The sequence below is a fragment of the Hypomesus transpacificus genome, chromosome 17 (assembly GCF_021917145.1).
Source record: "Hypomesus transpacificus isolate Combined female chromosome 17, fHypTra1, whole genome shotgun sequence".
NCBI lineage: Eukaryota > Metazoa > Chordata > Actinopteri > Osmeriformes > Osmeridae > Hypomesus > Hypomesus transpacificus.
Genome location: NC_061076.1, coordinates 1,237,066 through 1,256,685, shown reverse-complemented (window position 1 = coordinate 1,256,685; position 19,620 = coordinate 1,237,066). Strand labels below are relative to the sequence as shown.

The following is a 19,620-nucleotide window of genomic DNA, read 5'->3' as shown; positions in this document are numbered from 1 at the left end:
CAGTATTCCTATTAGGGTTTAATTTCGTAAACAAAGCACAATAGAAATCTGACTGACATCAACTAAAGCAATAGCAAGTCTTCGTTCTACTATATCAAAGAAACCGTGTCAAGTTTTTCGTATTTGTTAACAAAAATAGGATGAGAATTTACGTGTTCCATTCACATCCAATCAACTATCCAAACCGATATCAGTATCATACAAATCGGGATAAACGTTTTTTTTTTTTTTGATCATGGCGAAGCGGGCTAAATACGCTCTAGGCTACAGTAAACCTCTATTCCATGCCTATAATAGTGTATTCTGGAATGAGAACGCACGAGAAAGCTGTCTTGTTTTATTTATTAAACGAAAAACGTCTGCCTGGTGCAGACTAGACGTCAAATATAATCAAATATAATATCCTGTCTCTCTCTCCCTCTATCTCTCTCCCTCTCTCTCTCTCTCTCTCTCTCTCTCTCTCTCTCTCTCTATATATATATATATATATATATATATATATATATATATATATATATATATATATATACCCAGGGAACCTTGATAGGCTACTACGTTTCAACATCGGTGGCAGGTATTTTATATCCATATGGAATCAACAAAAAATGAGGAGTAGGCCTAGCCCTCGTCCATTTCTAGATCACATTGCTTACTTTCTGCATTCTCAACAGCATCCTACCAACCTTTTGTATTTCAATGTTATGAATATTATTGTGGAGGATACATCTTTATGCATTTACAGTAAATGATGCTGAATTCTAAATCAACATATCACCTAAATGTTTAGGACGCTATAGGCTACAGGTATAATATGGTAAATTTGTGGTTTGTTATGTGTGGTATAGGCTAGGCTACAGGTTTGATTTGTGATAGGCTAATCTGGCGCACGGATCATGTTCTAACCACTGTAAAATAAAAATTTAAACCTTGGGGGTTTACCCAAATAACATGACATCAGCCCAGCAGGGAGGGAATGCTGTTTAAAAAGAGAAAGTGTCCACCAATTTGAAAAGTGGATCTAGAGGAACTTTACTAAACTTCTGCAACGTTATTCTTAAAGGATTTTCCGCTATGGCTTTAGGCCCCGATGTTCTATATTCTTTTAAAGCTATAATTGAGAATGTGCTTGTCCATACTGCGACACATGTACGGATGGGCCAAGCAGGAGGGCCATTTGGATATTTGTAACATCATTCGGGGGCCTTACAGAATTATCAACTTAAATATGTGCCTGCTATATTTGGTCAAATATTTTATTAACTCATAATGTGACGGCATGGCCGGACGCAACCTGCTTTGATTACGGAAAGGGATCGTATTATTTTTTATATTGCTACCATTTTTTAGACTGCTTATCGATTTCAGTGTTCATCAGGCGCGGAGCCAGACGATGTAAACATTCGGGGCTTAGCCTAAACCAACAACGTATTCTGGGTTTGATTTGCTATAAAGGAATTCCACATTTCATGCCAGCGCGCAAAATGTTTTGGTACATTGGTATGCGACGCTACGCGCCTACACGGTCCTCCTCCACATATGAAAATAGTGCTGCTGCCAACGAATAATGCACCTAATAATATGGTGCCTGCAGTGCCATGGCGGGCCGGACCAAATGATCTCGCGGGCCGCATACGTCCCGCGGGCCGGACGTTCCCCATCCGTCCCATGGGCCACCCATGTGGCCGGCGTGTAGTGCTGTGCCAACTACGCCACCTAGTTTTTAAGTCTAGGAACTTGATTTGGGGTTCGTTCTGAGAGGGAACAGCGTGTGCACAACCAAAGGAAAACAGATGAAAACACAATTACTATAAAATATCGTATTTTAATATATAAAAAGTTAATACATGTATTTCTAAAAAGTCTTTAAGCCTCCGGCGACGGATCATCCAGTGTCCGTGTGGTTTGCCTGGCATCAATCTCCTGCACCTTCTCCTGGGTAGCCGATCGTTCTCGTCCTCACAGTCGACTGGGTATACTGCACCGTCCACAGTTCCCCCTCCGTAATCCTTAGGAATCGTTTTTTGGGACAGAACACGTTAGCAACCCGTTTGGATCTCTTAGCTTCGCATGATACTCTTGTCATCCGATCGCTTCCGTACGCTCCTCTGACAGCCGCGTTCTTCCCTCGACTTTTCCTCTTGGCCCGTCATTGGTCCACATATAGGTCGAATTGGCCAGGTAGCCTGCCCCAACCCCACTCCAATTGGTCCCTTATCTTTTTGGTAATCATCTTTTCGGTGATACAGGAGGCACAAGTCAATGGTTAAAGAAAAAGGTGACACAAATATACAACTCCACGGCAACCAACACAAAGCGTATTACAAATCGTGTACTTCTTGTTTTTGGCTACCCGCAATCCTTTGGGGCTATCTTGTTGTTATTATCAGTGACCTATGCACTTTGTAAAGCTCTCTCTTGGAAGTCGCTTTGGATAAAAGCGTCTGCTAAATGAATACATGTACATGTAAATGTAAATCATCACTGCAAACCAAGTAAATCAATCCAACGAAATATACGTACATACACACACTGTACCTCTGGTCAAGCCTGTGACTGAAATGTTTTAGATTGTTTAGTTCTTGGAATTAGACTAGCCTTTTGTACTTTGTACTTTTAATTTAAGATCCGTAGGCCTATATGTTTATTGTTTGCACCTTCTTACCACAGTAAATTCCGTTTTTGTGTAAAACTACAAGGCGAATAAGCAAATTCTGATTCTGATTCTGACATCTATGCTAGTGGGATGCATGAAAGCAATACCTACTGAATGTAGTGATTAACACACTACAATGTTGCTGATAAAACGTTATATTCTCCCAAGCTATTTCGTCCCCTCATCGAATCAAGTGCCAAATGTTCTCAAATCGTGTCAACGTTTCAGCTGGGGCAATTACGCTGCTTTGCTTCAGTCGTTGATTGCGAATAATAGCCTATATGAACTCATTTTGAAACTCAAAATTATCGTGCTAGAGTGCCAAGATTCGTTAAGCGTTCGGCTACTTCTCTGCAAATTCAAGTCACAACATGCAAATAGCCAATAGCAAATAGCATACATATATGGATTACTAATTCGTGCTTTCTTTTCTTATGAATTGCATTATGTTTACCTTGAAACATTAATTTCAAATGAATTCTGTCAGCGTTATAGCCACCACAGTGAACCGAAAATAGGCGAGGACCAGCTCTAGCCACAAACAGGGACTTTTTTTAAGTACATTTTTTGGCTTTAAAAGCCGGTGGATGTTACCAAGGTGGCATGTGAAAGTTAATCATTAGTCGTTACAACATTGTGTCAATATACAAGCATGTCTACTTTAAAACTTTTGAGCATTTTATTCGCGCTGAGCTGCTGTGACCAGGCTGCATCTGAAGTCTGCAGGTGGACAAAGTTCCAGATGCGACAACTAAACGACCTGAGTATTCTGAAACTCTCTGATATGGTGGGTCAACTGTAAGAAATGTGTACTGCTCTGATCTGTGTACTGGCCAATTTGTTTTGTTCTTCAGGCTATAGTCTCTCTCTCTCACTCTCTCTCTCTCTCTCTCTCTCTCTCTCGTGACTGAGTGGTTTGTTGTTTCGCTGGCCCGCAACACAATACCGGATGTTTTGTATAGGTGATTTGAGTTTTGTAATAGGTTTGGTTTACTAATTGTGTGCCCATATGTTTTTGTATCTTTCAGGCCAATGTCTCATCTTCGAGTGGTCATTTTCCTATTGAGTGTCTAGGAAAGGAAAAAGTGTCTCGTTTGTTTCCAGAAAACCTGTACAATTCTATACGGGTAAGCTGTAAACCATACCGTTGGAATAAAGCGCTCTATTGAATCATACAAAATTCTAAAAATCGTATGACATGTTTTTTTACGACAAGGAGTTGTAATTTTTGTTCTGTCATCATTTTCTCGCCTCTGTTTTAATGTCTATCTCTAGAGAGAGGATGTGACCGTTGTCGCTCTGAAGACATTTGAGCACGTGGCTCAGATTTTCATCAACAACCTAACCTCCGTCTCTTGGGACACTGATAAACTGAAGCTCTTCACTAACTACATATATCGTCAGATTAAGAAACTTAACGGATGTGTGAGTATAGAAGCAGAATTGGCTTTTGACCATTTAGACATGTTTTTTTGTTGTTGTAAAAACACACTTAATTGCGTGAAACAAAGGTCAAATGTTGCATTATGATATAGCCTATATGCTAATGTCCAGAATTTCCTGACATGTCTATATAGGTTGGTGAAGCAGGCGCCTCACCTGGTCAAAGAGAGCGGGTCTCCGCGGTCAGCGAATCTCTCCAGACATTGTTTGACCAGCTGAGTGGCATTCTGAAAGAGAAGGTAGGTCTTCAGTTATGAAACTCACATTTCAGCTCCTATTTCATCATAAAAAGGATGGCAGTCTACATTTCGTCATTGCATAGAAAGTAGGAATTTCCAGTCACTTGTAGGCCTACCGCAGCGGCAGAGCCAAAGCAGCGGCAGTGGCATCTGTGGTTAAAGAAAAACTCTATGCTTTCAGAAGAACAACGCATGCGCTTGGGAGACGGTGAGACTGGAAGTCCGTTACATCCTGCTGTCGTTCAAGAAGTTCATAGAGAGTCACGAGTGAAGCGACAACCCGGGCACGAAATGAGATATGCCGAAAATAACTAATTAATTTCCATTAATAGATCTATGTCTATTTATCTATTTATCTATTTATCTATTTATCTATCTGTTTGTTTATTTATTTATGGCCATTTTTTTATTAATAAAAAAACATTCGTAATATAAGATACTGTTGGGTATTGTTTAATTGTTTTTATTGCTATGACTTGTCACATGACTAACGAATCCAGTCCACCTCACATTAGCTAAAGAGCCTACAGGATCTCTCAGGATTGACGGATTCGATAGTGGCAAGTCATATTCTATCCTGAGTGGATGACAACCCACTTCTTAACTACAATCATGCCTATTTTACTGTACAACAAATTCACTATGGAGGTGGCCCAGCCACTCTCCAGTCATCACATCCTCCAACGCGGGAATGGACGAACATTTTTGGGCAACTCTCTGAACATTACACAGTTTCTGGAGGTTGTTGTCAGAACAGTTGTTTTCACTGGGGGCCTGGGGTGTGGGTGCCAGTGTTATGATGAGCATCATCGTTTTGTTACTTTAATGGTTTAAACAAATATTAGGTTTGGAATTTTCCCCAAATGATTGTGAACAGGGTAATTGTGTGTGGCTGCGTGTCACGCACGTAACTTTACTTCAAACCGTATATACATTTACATTTATGCATTTAGCAGACGCTTTTATCCAAAGCAACTTCCAAGAGAGAGCTTTACAAAAGAGCCAGGTCACTGATCATAACAACGAGGTAGTCCCAAACATTGCAAGCAGCCAGAACATGAAGCATACATTGTGAAAAACTAAACAACTGCCAAAGGGAAGACCCATAAGAACATGCAGTTATGAACAACATGAACCCCAAAAAGTGCAAGACTGTACCTGTAGAAGAACAATCAACAGTAAAATATTTCACAGCGAGTACAAGAGTTCAAGAGTTAACTTCGTTATAACAAATCTACAAGAGCAACAAGTCTCTCGATAAGAGTCATTGTGATCCTGGAGGAAACTAACATCAGGTCCAGCCAAGCATTCCTAAGTGCCGTTGTACTCCCGGAACAAGTGCGTGTTGAGCCTTTTCTTGAAGGTGGGGAGACAGTCAGTGTCCCTGATGGAGGTGGGGAGCTGGTTCCACCATTGGGGGGCCAGGCAGGAGAAGAGCTAGGCTATATTATATAGACCACTATCTATATTAATAAAATAATTTAGAATATATCCAAAATCACCTTTGCCAAGCTTTAGCTACTTCAGATTTGGAGAGAAAACATTGTTACTTTCTCATACAGTGCCCTCCAAAAGTATTGGAACAGTGAGGCCAATTCCTTTATTTTGCTGTAGACTGAAAACATTTGGGCTTGACATCAAACGATGAATGTGAAACCAGAGATCAACGTTTCAGCTTTTATTTCCAGGTATTTACATCAGGATCTGATGCACAAATTAGAAAATATCACCTTTTTGTTCGAACCCACCCATTTGTCACGTGAGCAAAAGTATTGGAACATGTGACTGACAGGTGTGTTTTGTTGCCCAGGTGTGTCCTATTACATACATTATTCAATCAATAAATACCACTGAATGTCTACACTCAGGTTCAGATTGGGTAAGATAGGTTTTGTCTATGCAGACTGTATTCAGAGGTGAAAACAACATGAAAACCAGAGCGCTGTCTTTGGGTGAAAAACAAGCAATTGTGAGTCTTAGAGAAGATGGAAAATCAATCAGAGCCATTGCAGAAACATTGGCCATAGCCAGTACAACCATTTGGAATGTCCTGAAGAAGAAGAAAACTACTGGTGTACTAAGTAACAGACGTCGAACAGGTAGACCAAGGAAAACATCAGCAGTTGATGACAGAAACATTGTGAGAGCTGTAAAGAAAGACCCTAAAACAACTGTTAGTGAGATCAGCAACAACCTCCAGATGGCAGGAGTGAAGGTATCACTATCTACTGTTCGCAGAAGACTTCATGAACAAAAGTACAAGGGCTACACCAGAAGATGCAAACCACTCATTAGCAAGAAGAATAGGAAGGCCAGGCTGGAATTTGCCAAAAAGTACAGAGATGAACCTCAAAAATTCTGGGACAAAGTTTTATGGACTGATGAGACAAAGATTAACTTTTACCAAAGTGATGGAAAGGCTAAAGTTTGGAGAAAGAAAGGAACTGCTCATGATCCCAAACACACAAGCTCATCTGTGAAACACGGTGGAGGTAATGTCATGGCTTGGGCTTGCATGGCTTCTTCTGGGACGGGCTCATTAATCTTCATTGAGGATGTAACACATGATGGCAGCAGCAAAATGAACTCGGAAGTCTACAGAAACATTTTGTCTGCCAATTTAAGGAAAGATGCAACCAAACTGATTGGCAGAGCCTTCATCATGCAGCAAGATAACGACCCAAAACACACTGCCAAAACAACAAAGGAGTTCATCAGGGGCAAGAAATGGAAGGTATTAGACTGGCCAAGTCAATCTCCAGACTTAAACCCTATAGAGCATGCATTTTACCTGCTTAAGAGGAGACTGAAGGGAGGAACCCCACAAAACAAACAACAACTGAAAGAGGCTGCAGTGAAAGCCTGGGAAAGCATCAAAAAGGAAGAATGCAAAAGTTTGGTGACGTCAATGGGTCACAGACTTGCTGCAGTTATTGAAAGCAAAGGATTTGCAACTAAATATTAAGTCTTATTCACTTAAATATGTTTTAAGTATATCTGTTCCAATACTTTTGATCACATGACAAATGGGTGGATTCAAACAAAATGTGATATTGTCTTAGTTGTGCATCAGATCCTGATGTAAATACCTGGAAATAAAAGCTGAAACGTTGATCTCTGGTCTCACGTTCATTATTTGATGTCAAGCCCAAATGTTTTCAGTCTACAGCAAAAATAAAGGAATTCGCCTCACTGTTCCAATACTTTTGGAGGGCACTGTATATGAACTGTTTCTCCCGGTCTACATGTCAGGGATAGACCAAGGCTAACGTTATTGCGCGTTGATTACGCTGTGTCCTGTGATTTATATTTTCATGTTTACCAAAGTATGGCCTTTTTATAAATACGCTGTTTTACATCATGTTTTAAAATAAATATTAATCGGTACTAATGTGTAGGCCTGTAGACAAATGTACAGGTCCACGCGCACACAGTAGAAATTACCGTGCTGATATCCACGAGTGAAAATCTCCAAAACCCAATAGATGTATGATAGCCAGCTCCACAGCTGTCAATAGATGGTCTATAAACTGTCACCGGATTCCTTATTAACATATTTAACATTCGGACCTTTGCCAGGCTTCACTCCAAACCTATAGGGATCTATAGGGACATACAAACAGCAGACAGTGATCAAGACATCTTGCCCTAGACTATAGAGGGGGTGTCCAATGTGAAGGGGGTGGGGGAGGGGCGGAAATCCTGCCTTGCGGTTTGATCTTGACCAAAATTTCCAAAATCCGTTCAATTTTACTAAGCCCCCTTTCACTTTGCATACATCCTTAAATGAATACTATTTAAACCACAACAATGGTACTCAGACACAATCGAGTTTGACCCAACTGAGCACCATCAACACTCTGCAACCAGGTGAGTCAATATACAAATATACGAGAGGTTGTTTGGGTTTAGCGAATGAATCATCCAAAGACGCAGCCTATTAAAGGTAACAATAGTGATCTGTTCTGCAGTTTATCAACTCTGTAGCCTACCTGAACCATGGCAATCCAGAGCGTGGCGTGGATCAGCATCACATTTCTCCTGCTGTGCCTCACGCAAGTCATGTCAATGCCCACGTGTCAACTGCAGGGGAACCTGTTGAAGATGACACATCACCTGCTCAGGGACATGGTAAATGATCCCCTACTGTGGAGATGATTTACAGCAGCTACTTAACGATTGAAAATAATTTGCATTATGTTTATTTTCCAGGGGGGTAACTTTCCCGCACAATGTCAGCAGGATAATGTGATACTCGCATTTCCAGCCTCGGCCTTCAACACGTCTGGTGGACAGCAGGTAAGCACACAAATAACTCCTTACAGCCTTCAAATTAAGAAGGACAAATGCAGTTACACACTGAACATTTGAAATGTTAAATACTAAAACGTTAAAAACCGGCCAATAATCTTACATATGTGCTTATAGCGGAGGGAGACCACAAAGGCAATTCACCAGACTCTGGAGAGCATCGGCTCCCTGTTTGCAGATGAAGACCTGCCGAGCGCCTGGGACCAGAAGAAGCTGGAGGACTTTCTCGAACTTGTTTACCGTCTAACCGAAGAAAGCCGCTGTGTGAGTTAGGCCTATAGCAAGTCTAAAGAGTAACACAACGACCGCGAGATATAGAGGTCCATTCTTTCAGTCATACAGTTATTTGCAGTGATTCTAAATAAAATTGAGAAATTTAGAGTTATTTTGATTGACTGAAGATGGGAGACATTTTTGTTCAACTCAAACTTTATTGTTTTTTTGTCTATTCAGGTGAGCAGCAGCGTGGATGGGGATGATGGGTCAGAGACCCTGAAAGCATTTTTTGACAGGCTGATGGGGATTGTAATAGAGAAAGTAAGTCGGTTTGTGTTGAAAATACAGCATTACAACCATGGCGTGTCTGTCTGTCAAATGTTGAGCTGCTTCTAAGCGATGGAAACATGGATCTCCCGATTGATGAAAATGCGCGTGTTTCTCTCCCTCTCTCATACAGAGCTCCAGTTTCTGTGGCTGGGAAGTGGTTCGAAAGGAGCTGCTCTCCGCTCTGCAGTTCATCTTGAAAAACCACTCCGACTGCCTCTTCTGGCCGACGAGAACCTAAAGTTACAGTTTGCGTGAAGCAACGTTTTTCAATGTGTCAGCATTTGTGTTGTGTGATAGAAATATCGCCATGTACAGTGTTATCATGTTGAATGAGGTCAGATTGTTAGTGTCGTGGTCCCCTCTCCCTGTCTACAGTTACATATTTTATATTTATGATTTTAAAAATATTTATTTTATATCTATTTATTTCTGGCCATACTGTTTATGTTTTGTTAGCATTTCAATGTGAAATAAATATTTTTGAAGTGAATTTCCGTCGTCTTCCTGCAGTTACTAATATAACTAAAATCTGAAAGATCGAAAGATAAAGAAAGGCATTTTAAACCTTAATTTAAAAACGTTTTTTTTTTTTTTTTTACTGGATACTGGTTTTCAAACTGGATTCTGGAACATGTGATCCGTTTCTGGTGTCTTATGAACATGCGTGCAGTGACAAAATTAAAGAATGACGTAAATACAGCCTGTTCGGAGGACAATCAGAGGATAAGCGGGAGAATCCACGAGGCTCCACTGACATCGGGATTCCAACTCACGCATGCAGATGTGGGGCTTCCTCTCGTCTTTTCGTTTTCATTTTCACATTCGGTTTCCTTCTTTGACGTCAGCGCATTCCACGGCTCGAGCCAGCTGCTGCAGTTCACCAGTAAGGCCAACCCTTGAGGAGCAGCGCTGTTCGACCAACTGGAGGCCTACAAAAGGCATTCTGATCCAACCTTGTTCTCAGTGTCGGTGTCCTAGCACATTTGGTACCCTAGGCAAGGTTTACCTTACATTGTCTCGTTGCTGAGGTTTGTTTGATCATGATCCAGCTTAGAGAGGAACTTTTCCTCAGGGTTCAAACAGCTGCCAGACAGGTAAACAAGACCCATCACCAACACATAACATAACCACACTGTGCATGACTCAGAAGTGACCCGACTCAAACTTTTGATACGTGTTCATCGAGACAATTTTGAGCTATAGAATGAGTCACGTTTGGTAGTGTGATTAACTACGTTGGCTTCAAACATGTTTCTGTACGTGGCGAGAACAGACATCCCTTTTGTGAATCCTGATTTACTGCTGAGGTCGACAACGGAGTCTGTGGATCACAAAGACTGCTCTGCTGAGAGTTGCCAGCTTGACGTTTAATTCATTCAGCTCTCAACCAAAATGACATACAAATAAAGCATGTAGAAGTTACAAGAAAAGGGCATATTCTAACAGTATACATACACCCAGGTACTGTATCCCCAGCCCATGGACCACATACTGTACCCAGAAACAGGATTGGATCTTGTTATTCTACAGTCTGTGTCTACGAGAGCAGGATTAACGTTTCCCTTTACAGGTAAACAGACAGCAGTGAAAAGACAGTATCATAACATTGCTTAGGTTATAAATAGTGTTGTAATACGTAGGTCTATAGAGCAAACTATTAGCATGAACGCCCCTGTAACCAAATTGAATTGGTTGAACTCACGCAGGGTACATTTCGGCCAACCATCAGCAACCAATGTTTGGTGGCATAGCTGGCTAAGTAATGTTTCTGAAATGTGGTTATGGTGTGCATGAAACTCTCCCATCTTGGAGAGGGCGGGAGGAGGCGATTCGCATGTTACTGAAACTATGGCTCGACAGTATAGAGACGTTTTTAAGAGCCTTTAATTAAGATGACACACCATCACTCACTCAGACTAGTGTCAGCTAAACTTTTGTGGTTCGATATGTCTGCATCTTTGAAAACAGGATCAATGTTTCATTTTTTTTATAGCCATACGAAACCACCCCACCCCACAAAACAGTCTGGAAGCCATTAACCTCTTGCCAAGTGAGTAAATAAGAAAATATGAATCGAGGCCTCCGGGCCTTCTGTTGCACCCACCCAGACAAGACAGGACTAGAGTGGCAGCAGATAGAGCAGGTGGTGGCAAACCCAAGGAAAAACTGATGCGAGAGAGATCAAAAGGGAGAGAGGGAAAGAGAAAGCAAGAGGGAAAGACAAAGAGAGACAAAGGGGAAGGAGAGGACCTCACACTGAGAAGATGATTTGCCCCAGCTTGATGACATACAGCTGGTGAGCCATGTTAACACCCAGGCACAGGGAACTCACCACGCAGCACAACCGCGGCGACAAAGAAATGTAACTTCGTATTACTGGTAAAACAAATAATAAACTTAGAAGGAACAGTGGTAACACATGCTTAACTTAGGAAGCACTAAGACTTAACACATGACTATAGTGGAATCACATGGTGACTGTGTTACAGGTTGGGTAGGTCTACAGGTGGGTAGAGCAGCTGATACTGAAAGGACTCCTCCTCATTTACATTACATTTACAAATGTACATTCCTCCTCCTCCTTTGAGCAGCAGATTTGCAGGAGTGGAGAGGAGGTCTTCCAGTCTCCTCCTCCTCCTCCTCCTCCTCCTCCCCTCCCTTCTCCTCCTGTTGGGTCACATGTTGACTGTGAGATCCCACTCCTCTTCATCCGGGTTCAATTGGCTCCAAGGCACGTTGTTCACCTGATAAATACATACATTGCTATTTCTTTAAGGGGGATTATTTCATACACACACACACACACACAAGTGAGGGGAGAAAGGAGAGAGACAGGGAGAGACAATGGGAGGAGGGGAAACTCAGGGAGACAGAGGGAGAGCAGGTGTCTGGACGAGTTAATCCAGGGTGGTGATCCAGGGTGGGGATCCAGGGTGGTGATCCAGGGTGGTGATCCAGGGTGGTGATCCAGGGTGGTGATCCAGGGTGGTGATCCAGGGTGGTGGTCCATGGTGTTATACTAATAGACATAGTAGGGAAGAAAGAGAGAGGATGTGGAGGGAGGGAGGGGCTGGACGATGCAGTGCAGGTGTTACCTGGATGAGTCCCTCCAGGTGTTCCTCTGGTAGTACCTCATCTCTGTCCACTCTCAGCTCAACCACCACTTTCCCGTTACCTGGGTATCCGAGAAGAAAAGGGTAGAATGGCGGTCAAATAGACCAACTATTGTTGAGTTCCTTTTCTCTTATCTGTTGCCGTAACAACAGAGGCTTGACAATCAAGACACTTCTGTCATGTGTCTACTACGTACATCTACTGTTGAAGAATTAGTTTCAAAAGGATTATCAAAAATAGAGTCGAGACGGGAATATCTTTCAAAGACAAGGCAGCTTGTTTTATTCAGCAATGCGGCAGCAGTTCACATAAGACAAAAAAGCCAATCAAATATCTTGGACATCCCCCTATATAGTCTAATTGAGGAAAATCCCCCGCCCTGCATGCTGCAATTTCACAACCTTTTAGAAGGTTCTAGAAGGTTTTTTCCATGTTTTGGTTAAGGCCATCATGTCCTAGATAACCCCAACATGCATGCACACTCACCATCTCTAATGTCCCCTCAAAACCTGCCCTCTATGTTCATTATTTCCCTGAGACCCAAGTTCACTCCATACTTCCTGATAAACACAAGTCCTCCTTAAGGACACCTTCATCCTTCTCTCCCCACTTCCCTGGCCAGGTCAGCTTGACCTGTCACTCTCGCTTCCTATTCCCCCTCCTTATGAGGGGTTCATCGATCCCAGATTAGACGGCTACTCCTCCATTCCCCCTTCAAACTGGAGTCTTCCCAGCTGCTAACCCTCAGAAGCTTCCACGTTACTTTGTCCCTGAACCGATGTTATTCACTCTAACTAGCCTCATAACAACTCCCTTTTGAGTCCATACAATACACATCAGTCCCACTCTTTCACCCCAGCCTCCCTTTCTGCTTCAACAGCATTTCCTTTCTGTACAGTTGAAGACTTTAGGTCTTCTCTCCCTCATTCTTATGTACCCCACAAGCCTTTCACCCTGTACCATTTATCAATAATCCACAACAACACCTAACCAGGAAGTGTTTTACAGTACAAGCTGAAGGCACAGAGGTATGTACCGATTATGTGTGTGTGTTTTTGGGTGAGGACATGTAAGCGCGTGTGTGGACTCACCCAGTGCCAGTAGGAGCACCTTCTCAAAGGCCTGGACGACAGCCTTGTCTCTGGCCCACCTCTGCAGCTTCCCTCTCTTCAGGAGGGCCACCTCTGGGCCTGGGGAACACACACACACACACACACAATACTGAACAGCTGTGTGTTTCCCCCCAGGCCCAGAGCTATTCCTTCACACACACACGATAATGAACACGTGTGTGCGTGTAAGTGTACTTATGTGTGTGTAAGTGTACTTATGTGTGTGTGTGAGAATGTACTGACCGGAGACGAGGAAGGTCTCCTCAGCGATGCCCACCCCCCGACAGCTCAGCTGGTGTTTGGGGAAGGACAGCTCCACCAAGCAGCCGTAGCGGAGACTCCTTTCCAGGGGAGACCCCTCTGGGCCTGGGGCTGGGCCTGGGGCTGGGCCTGGAGCACCCAGCTCCTGCTGATCTCCATCACTGGATAGGTCCTTCACCTGGACACACACACCGTTGGAATACGTGTTGTTTATGACTTAGAGATGATAGTGCATGTTATGAATATGTCCCTGTGTGTGTGTGTGTACCGTGATGATGCGTGTGTGTGTGTGTACTGTGATGATGCGTGTGTGTGTGTACCGTGATGATGCGTGTGTGTGTACCGTGATGATGCGTGTGTGTGTGTGTGTACTGTGATGATGCGTGTGTGTGTGTACCGTGATGATGCGTGTGTGTGTACCGTGATGATGCGTGTGTGTGTGTGTGTACCGTGATGATGCATGAGTGTGTGTACCGTGATGATGTGTGTGTGTGTACCGTGATGATGCGTGTGTGTGTGTACCGTGATGATGCGTGTGTGTGTACCGTGATGATGTGTGTGTGTGTACCGTGATGATGCGTGTGTGTGTGTGTGTACCGTGATGATGTGTGTGTGTGTACCGTGATGATGTGTGTGTGTGTACCGTGATGATGCGTGTGCTCCAGCCGTTGAAGCCCAGGTAGTGGTTGGCCAGGTCCTGACACCGGCTGAGGCTCAGGGGCCTATGGGACGCGGGGTCAGACAGGAAGGAGGGCAGCTTCTTGGTGCTCACCCTCACCTGCAGGACGCACACGCCACAGAGTCACGGGACCGGCTCTGCTGTACACTGCCCCCTACTGGCAGGAACAGTCATTGTGTTCCTCCACTGCCTGTATGAAGCATCCAAGTTGTGACTTTTTTTTTTTGGATCCTGAATCTCAGCAATGGATCTTGTTGATGACTCCATACAGAATAAATATATCTTATTGATGTCAAGCTGGCACAGAGGCACTTTGTTTCTGTAATTATGTTGCAGGTAAAACCAACAAAGTAAATACAAAAGTCCGCCCCAAAAATGTGCTTCCTCCATTTTTGTATTTTGTTGGTGACTTATGGGCCTCAACTGCCAGACTGACTTGTTTTGACCTCATGTCTGGAGTGAGGGGGACAAGTCAGCGTTGCTTGCCCAGGGTCTGTGTCATACTGTGGGGTGTGCTGCCACCTACTGGTGAAGATGTAGAACAAAAGGCTTAAAGGGGTCATTGCTGGCAAAACAGTTTTTACCTTGTCATAGTTGAATAATGACAGTTCGGTGGGTAAAATGGACATACAGTGAACCTCAAAGTCCATTGACACCTCTTTCCTATCTAAATCTCACAACTTGAAACTGCAGCTGTAAAACGATCGGTTTTGAAAGAGCTGTATTTGTGACGTCACAAATATAGCATCAGCTGTCACTCTCCAACATTTACATACAGACCAGCCCTCTGGTGTTCTGGCCCAGGATCTCAGACATTAGTTTAGCTGCATGCTGCTCTGTGTACTTCCACGCAAACAACAAAGGAGAACGTTTGAAAGTTTTTAAAGTATATCGTAAATGGACCATCGTAAATGCAGTCTTCCAAGCTGTACTGGGCATGCTGACACTTTTCATCATCTTCCCGAGGAACCAGACGCTCGACGGGCATGGCTGATGTTTGTCTATTAGAAGATCCCAGGAAGTTCGACACTCATTTATTCATTTGCTCGAACCATTTCACCAAAGACAGTTTTGAATGAAAACCTTGGACAATTTAAAAAAGAATTTGCTAAGCCGCTGTTTCTGAAAAGAGGTGTTGTTCCAACCGTATGCTCATCACAAACACAAGTTGTAAGTATGCTAACAGTTAGCCTATTAGCAATGCTAACGTCTCTTGTATGTAGCATAGGTAGAATGCTAAATACGTTTCAAAACACATCAACATACCTTACTAGACTAGCTATGATGTTAGTTTTCCTCCAGGATCACAATGACTCTTATTGAAACTTGTTGCCCTTGTTGGTTAGCTGTAATTGATTACAAAAATTATTGTACTCGCTGTGAAATATTTTACTGTTGCTTGCTTTTCTACAGGTACACTCTTGCACTTTTTGAAGTTAATGTTGTTTAATTGTATCTAGTTTAACTACATGTTCTTATGGTTCTTCCCTTTGGCACTTATTTGGTTTTTCACAATGTATGCTTCATGTTTTGGCTACCCGCAATGTTTGGGGCTATCTTGTTGTTATGATCAGTGACCTATGCACTTTTGTAAAGCTCTCTCTTGGAAGTCGCTTTGGATAAAAGCGTCTGGTAAATGAATAAATGGAAATGTAATTTAAGGAGAGCTGTTTCTGTGTGTGTGCCTGTGTGTGTGTGCCTGTGGGTGTGTGTGTGTGTCTGTGTGTGGGTGTGTGCCTGTGGGTGTGTGTCTGTGTGTGTGTGTGTGTGTCTGTGTGTGTGCGTGTGTCTGTGTGCGTGTGTGTCTGTGTGTGTGACTGTGTGTGTGTGCCTGTGTGTGTGTCTGTGTGCCTGTGTGTGTGTCTGTGTGCCTGTGTGTGGGTGCTTACTCTTAGGGGCATGGTCTGGAACAGACTTCTCCCTTCCATGGCTCTCTGGGCCAGTGAGGCCTGGGCAGCAGAGAAGTACTTGATCAGCGCGTAGAACCCTGGTTCCGCTACGGCTGCGTTTGGACAAACCTTGAGCAGGTAAAGAGGTCCGAACGCAGAGAACGCCTTCCAGGCAGACTCCTGAAACAGAACTAGGTGTGTTCTAATAACCAATTCAAACTATGACAGTTATTTTTTTTCTTTTTTCTTATCTAGCTGTGATCACAGAAAAACAGACCTTGGTTGACTTGACTGTCTTGTTTAAAAAGTAAACACCAACAATAATAATATTGCTAGCAGTACTTTTTATCGATAATAAATTTATACTAATAATTATTATATATATTAATAATTTGTTTGCAAGGGTTGACACAACACTGGCTGTCATTTGGCTGTAATATATGCCATGGAAAATAAATACGAAAAATAGCATCTGTTTAGTGACAGTAGGCCTATGCCGAACAAACGTAAATGATCGAACAATATTATTTTTTTCAACGGGCAGCTCTAGTTCTCTGAAATGTGGTGCCTTAACACAGTGGCATTCAGTCTGGTAACTGCAGCCTCACAGGGCCCTGGGTTCAAACGTTGACCTCGCTACAGTACCCGTAGACCTACTTTCCATGAAGCCTATATGTATATCACTTTGAGTGAAAGTGTGTAAAATGAAACAATGTATACAAATGTAAAACGGCTTCGGTCTGACATGTACTTACGTAAATAAAGGCCTCAGTGAACGTAGGCTGGATACCCCAAACAAAAATAGTTTTGTTGTTTTCGTAGGGTACCTTGAACTCGATAATTTCCACTTCGATGTCCATATTTGGAAACGCGTGTGCTGTTATCTCTCACTTCTATTCATTGTCGTGTGACATTCGGTGTCGGTCTGTAAAATGTTGCAGACGCCGTGATTTGTTGAAACGACAGAGAACGAAATGTAACTTCCATTTGTTTTGTTCGAGTCCTGCTGAAGTAGTTGTATGTACTTCCGCATGTGCACGAGATGCGAGCGTCTGATTTTGCCGCGCTCAGAAAGATGGGCGGAGTTACTACCAGTTAGAGCCAATGACAATTATAGGTGACCGTGACCCAATAAAATACGTAGAGACGGTACATTTCTACATTATATACAGTATACTGAAAATATTAACAACTGATTAACACAGATGCTATTTACGTTGATATATCAATAAAGGAAACAGAGGGTTGATGTTTTGCAACAAGGTTTTATTGTGATTAAGGTAACGTGACCCAGGACCAGGACCAATCAGAGTTTAGAAGTTGGCCTCCAGGGAAGTTTTATACTTTGCCATGTACAGATACGTCTCTACCTGCGGGAGAAACGTACACTCTCAAGAACTTTGGTTATAACTTCCTGACACAATGCCACACACACACACACACACACACACACACCCTCACACACACCCTCACACACACAGGCCCAGCAGAGCCCCCTACCTTGTGCATGTCCTTCTTGAAGCAGGCCAGCAGCTCGTAGCTCCTGCGGATGTTGTCGTCGCCCCCGAGGTTCTGGTAGTAGTTCTCGTAGGGGGGCAGCTGCTGTGCCTCGTTGTCCTCTAGGCTGGGGATCCCGTCTTGGGTACCCTGGAGGTGTGTGTGTGTTTAAATGTGTGTGTGTATGTGTGCGGGCGGGGGGGGGGGGGGCAGTAAAGGGTAATATCAGAATTTGTTTGTCTGGATTGAGAGTTACTTTGGATTTTCTTTAATAAGAGATAATGAAGGTTTTTGTGTGTGTGTGTGTACCCTGAGAATGGTGTCGATGCCTATCTTCAGGTCGGTGAGTTTCAGAGGGATCTCACTGAAGCGACTGAGGGTCAGGGAGCTGCTGAGAGTCTGGCTAGGATACTCCCATGACTCCACCAGACGGAACGAGATGTGGAGCAGCTTCTGCACCTACACACACACACACACAAATACATGTTATGCCTCTTTTTAAACATGATACATTTGAGGAGTATATCAGAATCAGGGGAAGCAAAATCAACTGACAGAGCTAATCTGCACTTCCTGCTTGTTGACAGGGCTGACGTTACAGATGTCTTGTAGGAAGAGACGCTGTCTTTGCTCCTCCGAAAAAGCTCTGCCCTATGGGTAAAGTACAGCCAGAAAGAAACAGGGAGTTAGTTTGACACAGAGAGGCTGAAAGATAAATAGATTGAAGGAATTCGAGATAGAGGGGTAGCAGTACAAAGACAGCTATTGAGAGATTTAGAAGATATTTAGATTTAGAAAATTAAGGATCAGATACAAAAATCATAATCGTCAAGAGAAGACGACTGGACCGATTCACTGGACCGTCAGAACAAATCAAACGTTTTAACATGGAGGATGGGTTGTCTTACAAAGTCGTTGAACATCTTCTGTGCCAGCAGGTGCAGGTTCTGCGCACGGTCGACGGCGATGCTGAAGAGACGCTGGTTCTCTGAGCCGGATGCAGGCCTGACCAGGTCACTGACCAGCAGGAGGGTCAGCAGGAGAAAGACTGAGGGAGAGAGAGAGATTTGAGGAGTTGTGGAAATACATAGGAAACAGGACAGGAGAGAAGAGAAGGAAAGATGGGAGACGAGAGAGGGAAGAAGAGGAGGTTATTAGAAGCAGTTCCAACGAGGTCCACGGTGCTTCAGGTAGGAGTAGCTCACCTTGCCCCATTCTGTCCTCGTCGTATCTGAGCCTGACGTCTTCAATAGAGAACTCTGAGTTTGTCGTTGGTCTCTGAGAGATACAGGAAGGTGTGTGTTGTCTTCGGTTTAGCAGCTTGGCTTTATAGAGCGCAAACTTATGTTTCAATGCATTGGTAAGAGAAATGTGATGGTTATTCTATCTTAGATAAAAAGATTAATTTGGCATGTTTGTGTATGAGTTTGTGGATTGCATGACCAGGTCATCGATGTTTTAAAGCATTCAGGGAGATTGTTCCTCACTCCCAAAATAACTGCTCTGTGTGTGTGTGTGTGTGTGTGTGTGTGTGTGCATATTGGTTCCACACAGTTCGTGTCCTGTATCTAATTTACATTTACATTTAATAAAGGTTATCTAATCCCTACCTATTATGGCAGGTGTGTGTGTGTGTGTGTGTGGGGGGGGGGGGGTGTCGGTGTGATCCATAGTCACACTGTCTGAAATGGTCACATTGTGCTCCATATTCATCATGACTTGACCATGATCAAGATAGCCACTGGAGGTCTACGTGTCATTGCATTTTGGTCCATATATTCATACTGTGTGAAATATTGTCACATTTTGGTCCATATATTCAAACTGTGTGAAATGTCATTTCATCAAATCTCTGGCACAACAGTAACCCGATCAC

The 19,620-nt window shown here is 43.1% G+C and overlaps 4 protein-coding genes across 4 annotated transcripts; 2 read left to right on the top strand and 2 right to left on the bottom strand.

The window, feature by feature from the left end:
- Positions 1-3,305: 3,305 nt before the first annotated feature.
- LOC124479423 (interferon a3-like) lies at positions 3,306-4,606 on the top strand. Its single transcript, XM_047038168.1, has 5 exons — positions 3,306-3,440; positions 3,682-3,780; positions 3,929-4,078; positions 4,231-4,335; positions 4,517-4,606. The coding sequence occupies exons 1-5, from the start codon at positions 3,306-3,308 to the stop codon at positions 4,604-4,606; spliced, it is 579 nt and encodes a 192-aa protein (XP_046894124.1).
- A 3,728-nt stretch (positions 4,607-8,334) lies between these two features.
- LOC124479422 (interferon alpha-10-like) lies at positions 8,335-9,430 on the top strand. Its single transcript, XM_047038167.1, has 5 exons — positions 8,335-8,466; positions 8,548-8,634; positions 8,764-8,910; positions 9,100-9,183; positions 9,323-9,430. Exons 1-5 carry the CDS (start codon positions 8,335-8,337, stop codon positions 9,428-9,430), a joined length of 558 nt encoding a protein of 185 aa, XP_046894123.1.
- A 1,121-nt stretch (positions 9,431-10,551) lies between these two features.
- On the bottom strand, positions 10,552-17,290 carry rdm1 (RAD52 motif containing 1). Its single transcript, XM_047038263.1, has 7 exons — positions 17,003-17,290; positions 16,248-16,427; positions 14,323-14,457; positions 13,662-13,857; positions 13,398-13,496; positions 12,288-12,367; positions 10,552-11,936 (listed from the first exon to the last, which is right to left on the bottom strand). Exons 1-7 carry the CDS (start codon positions 17,105-17,107, stop codon positions 11,868-11,870), a joined length of 864 nt encoding a protein of 287 aa, XP_046894219.1. The 5' UTR covers positions 17,108-17,290; the 3' UTR covers positions 10,552-11,867.
- A 207-nt stretch (positions 17,291-17,497) lies between these two features.
- On the bottom strand, positions 17,498-19,039 carry LOC124479536 (somatotropin-like). Its single transcript, XM_047038308.1, has 6 exons — positions 18,950-19,039; positions 18,653-18,792; positions 18,300-18,395; positions 18,054-18,203; positions 17,748-17,894; positions 17,498-17,617 (listed from the first exon to the last, which is right to left on the bottom strand). The coding sequence occupies exons 1-6, from the start codon at positions 18,957-18,959 to the stop codon at positions 17,561-17,563; spliced, it is 600 nt and encodes a 199-aa protein (XP_046894264.1). The 5' UTR covers positions 18,960-19,039; the 3' UTR covers positions 17,498-17,560.
- Between the last annotated feature and the right edge of the window lie 581 nt (positions 19,040-19,620).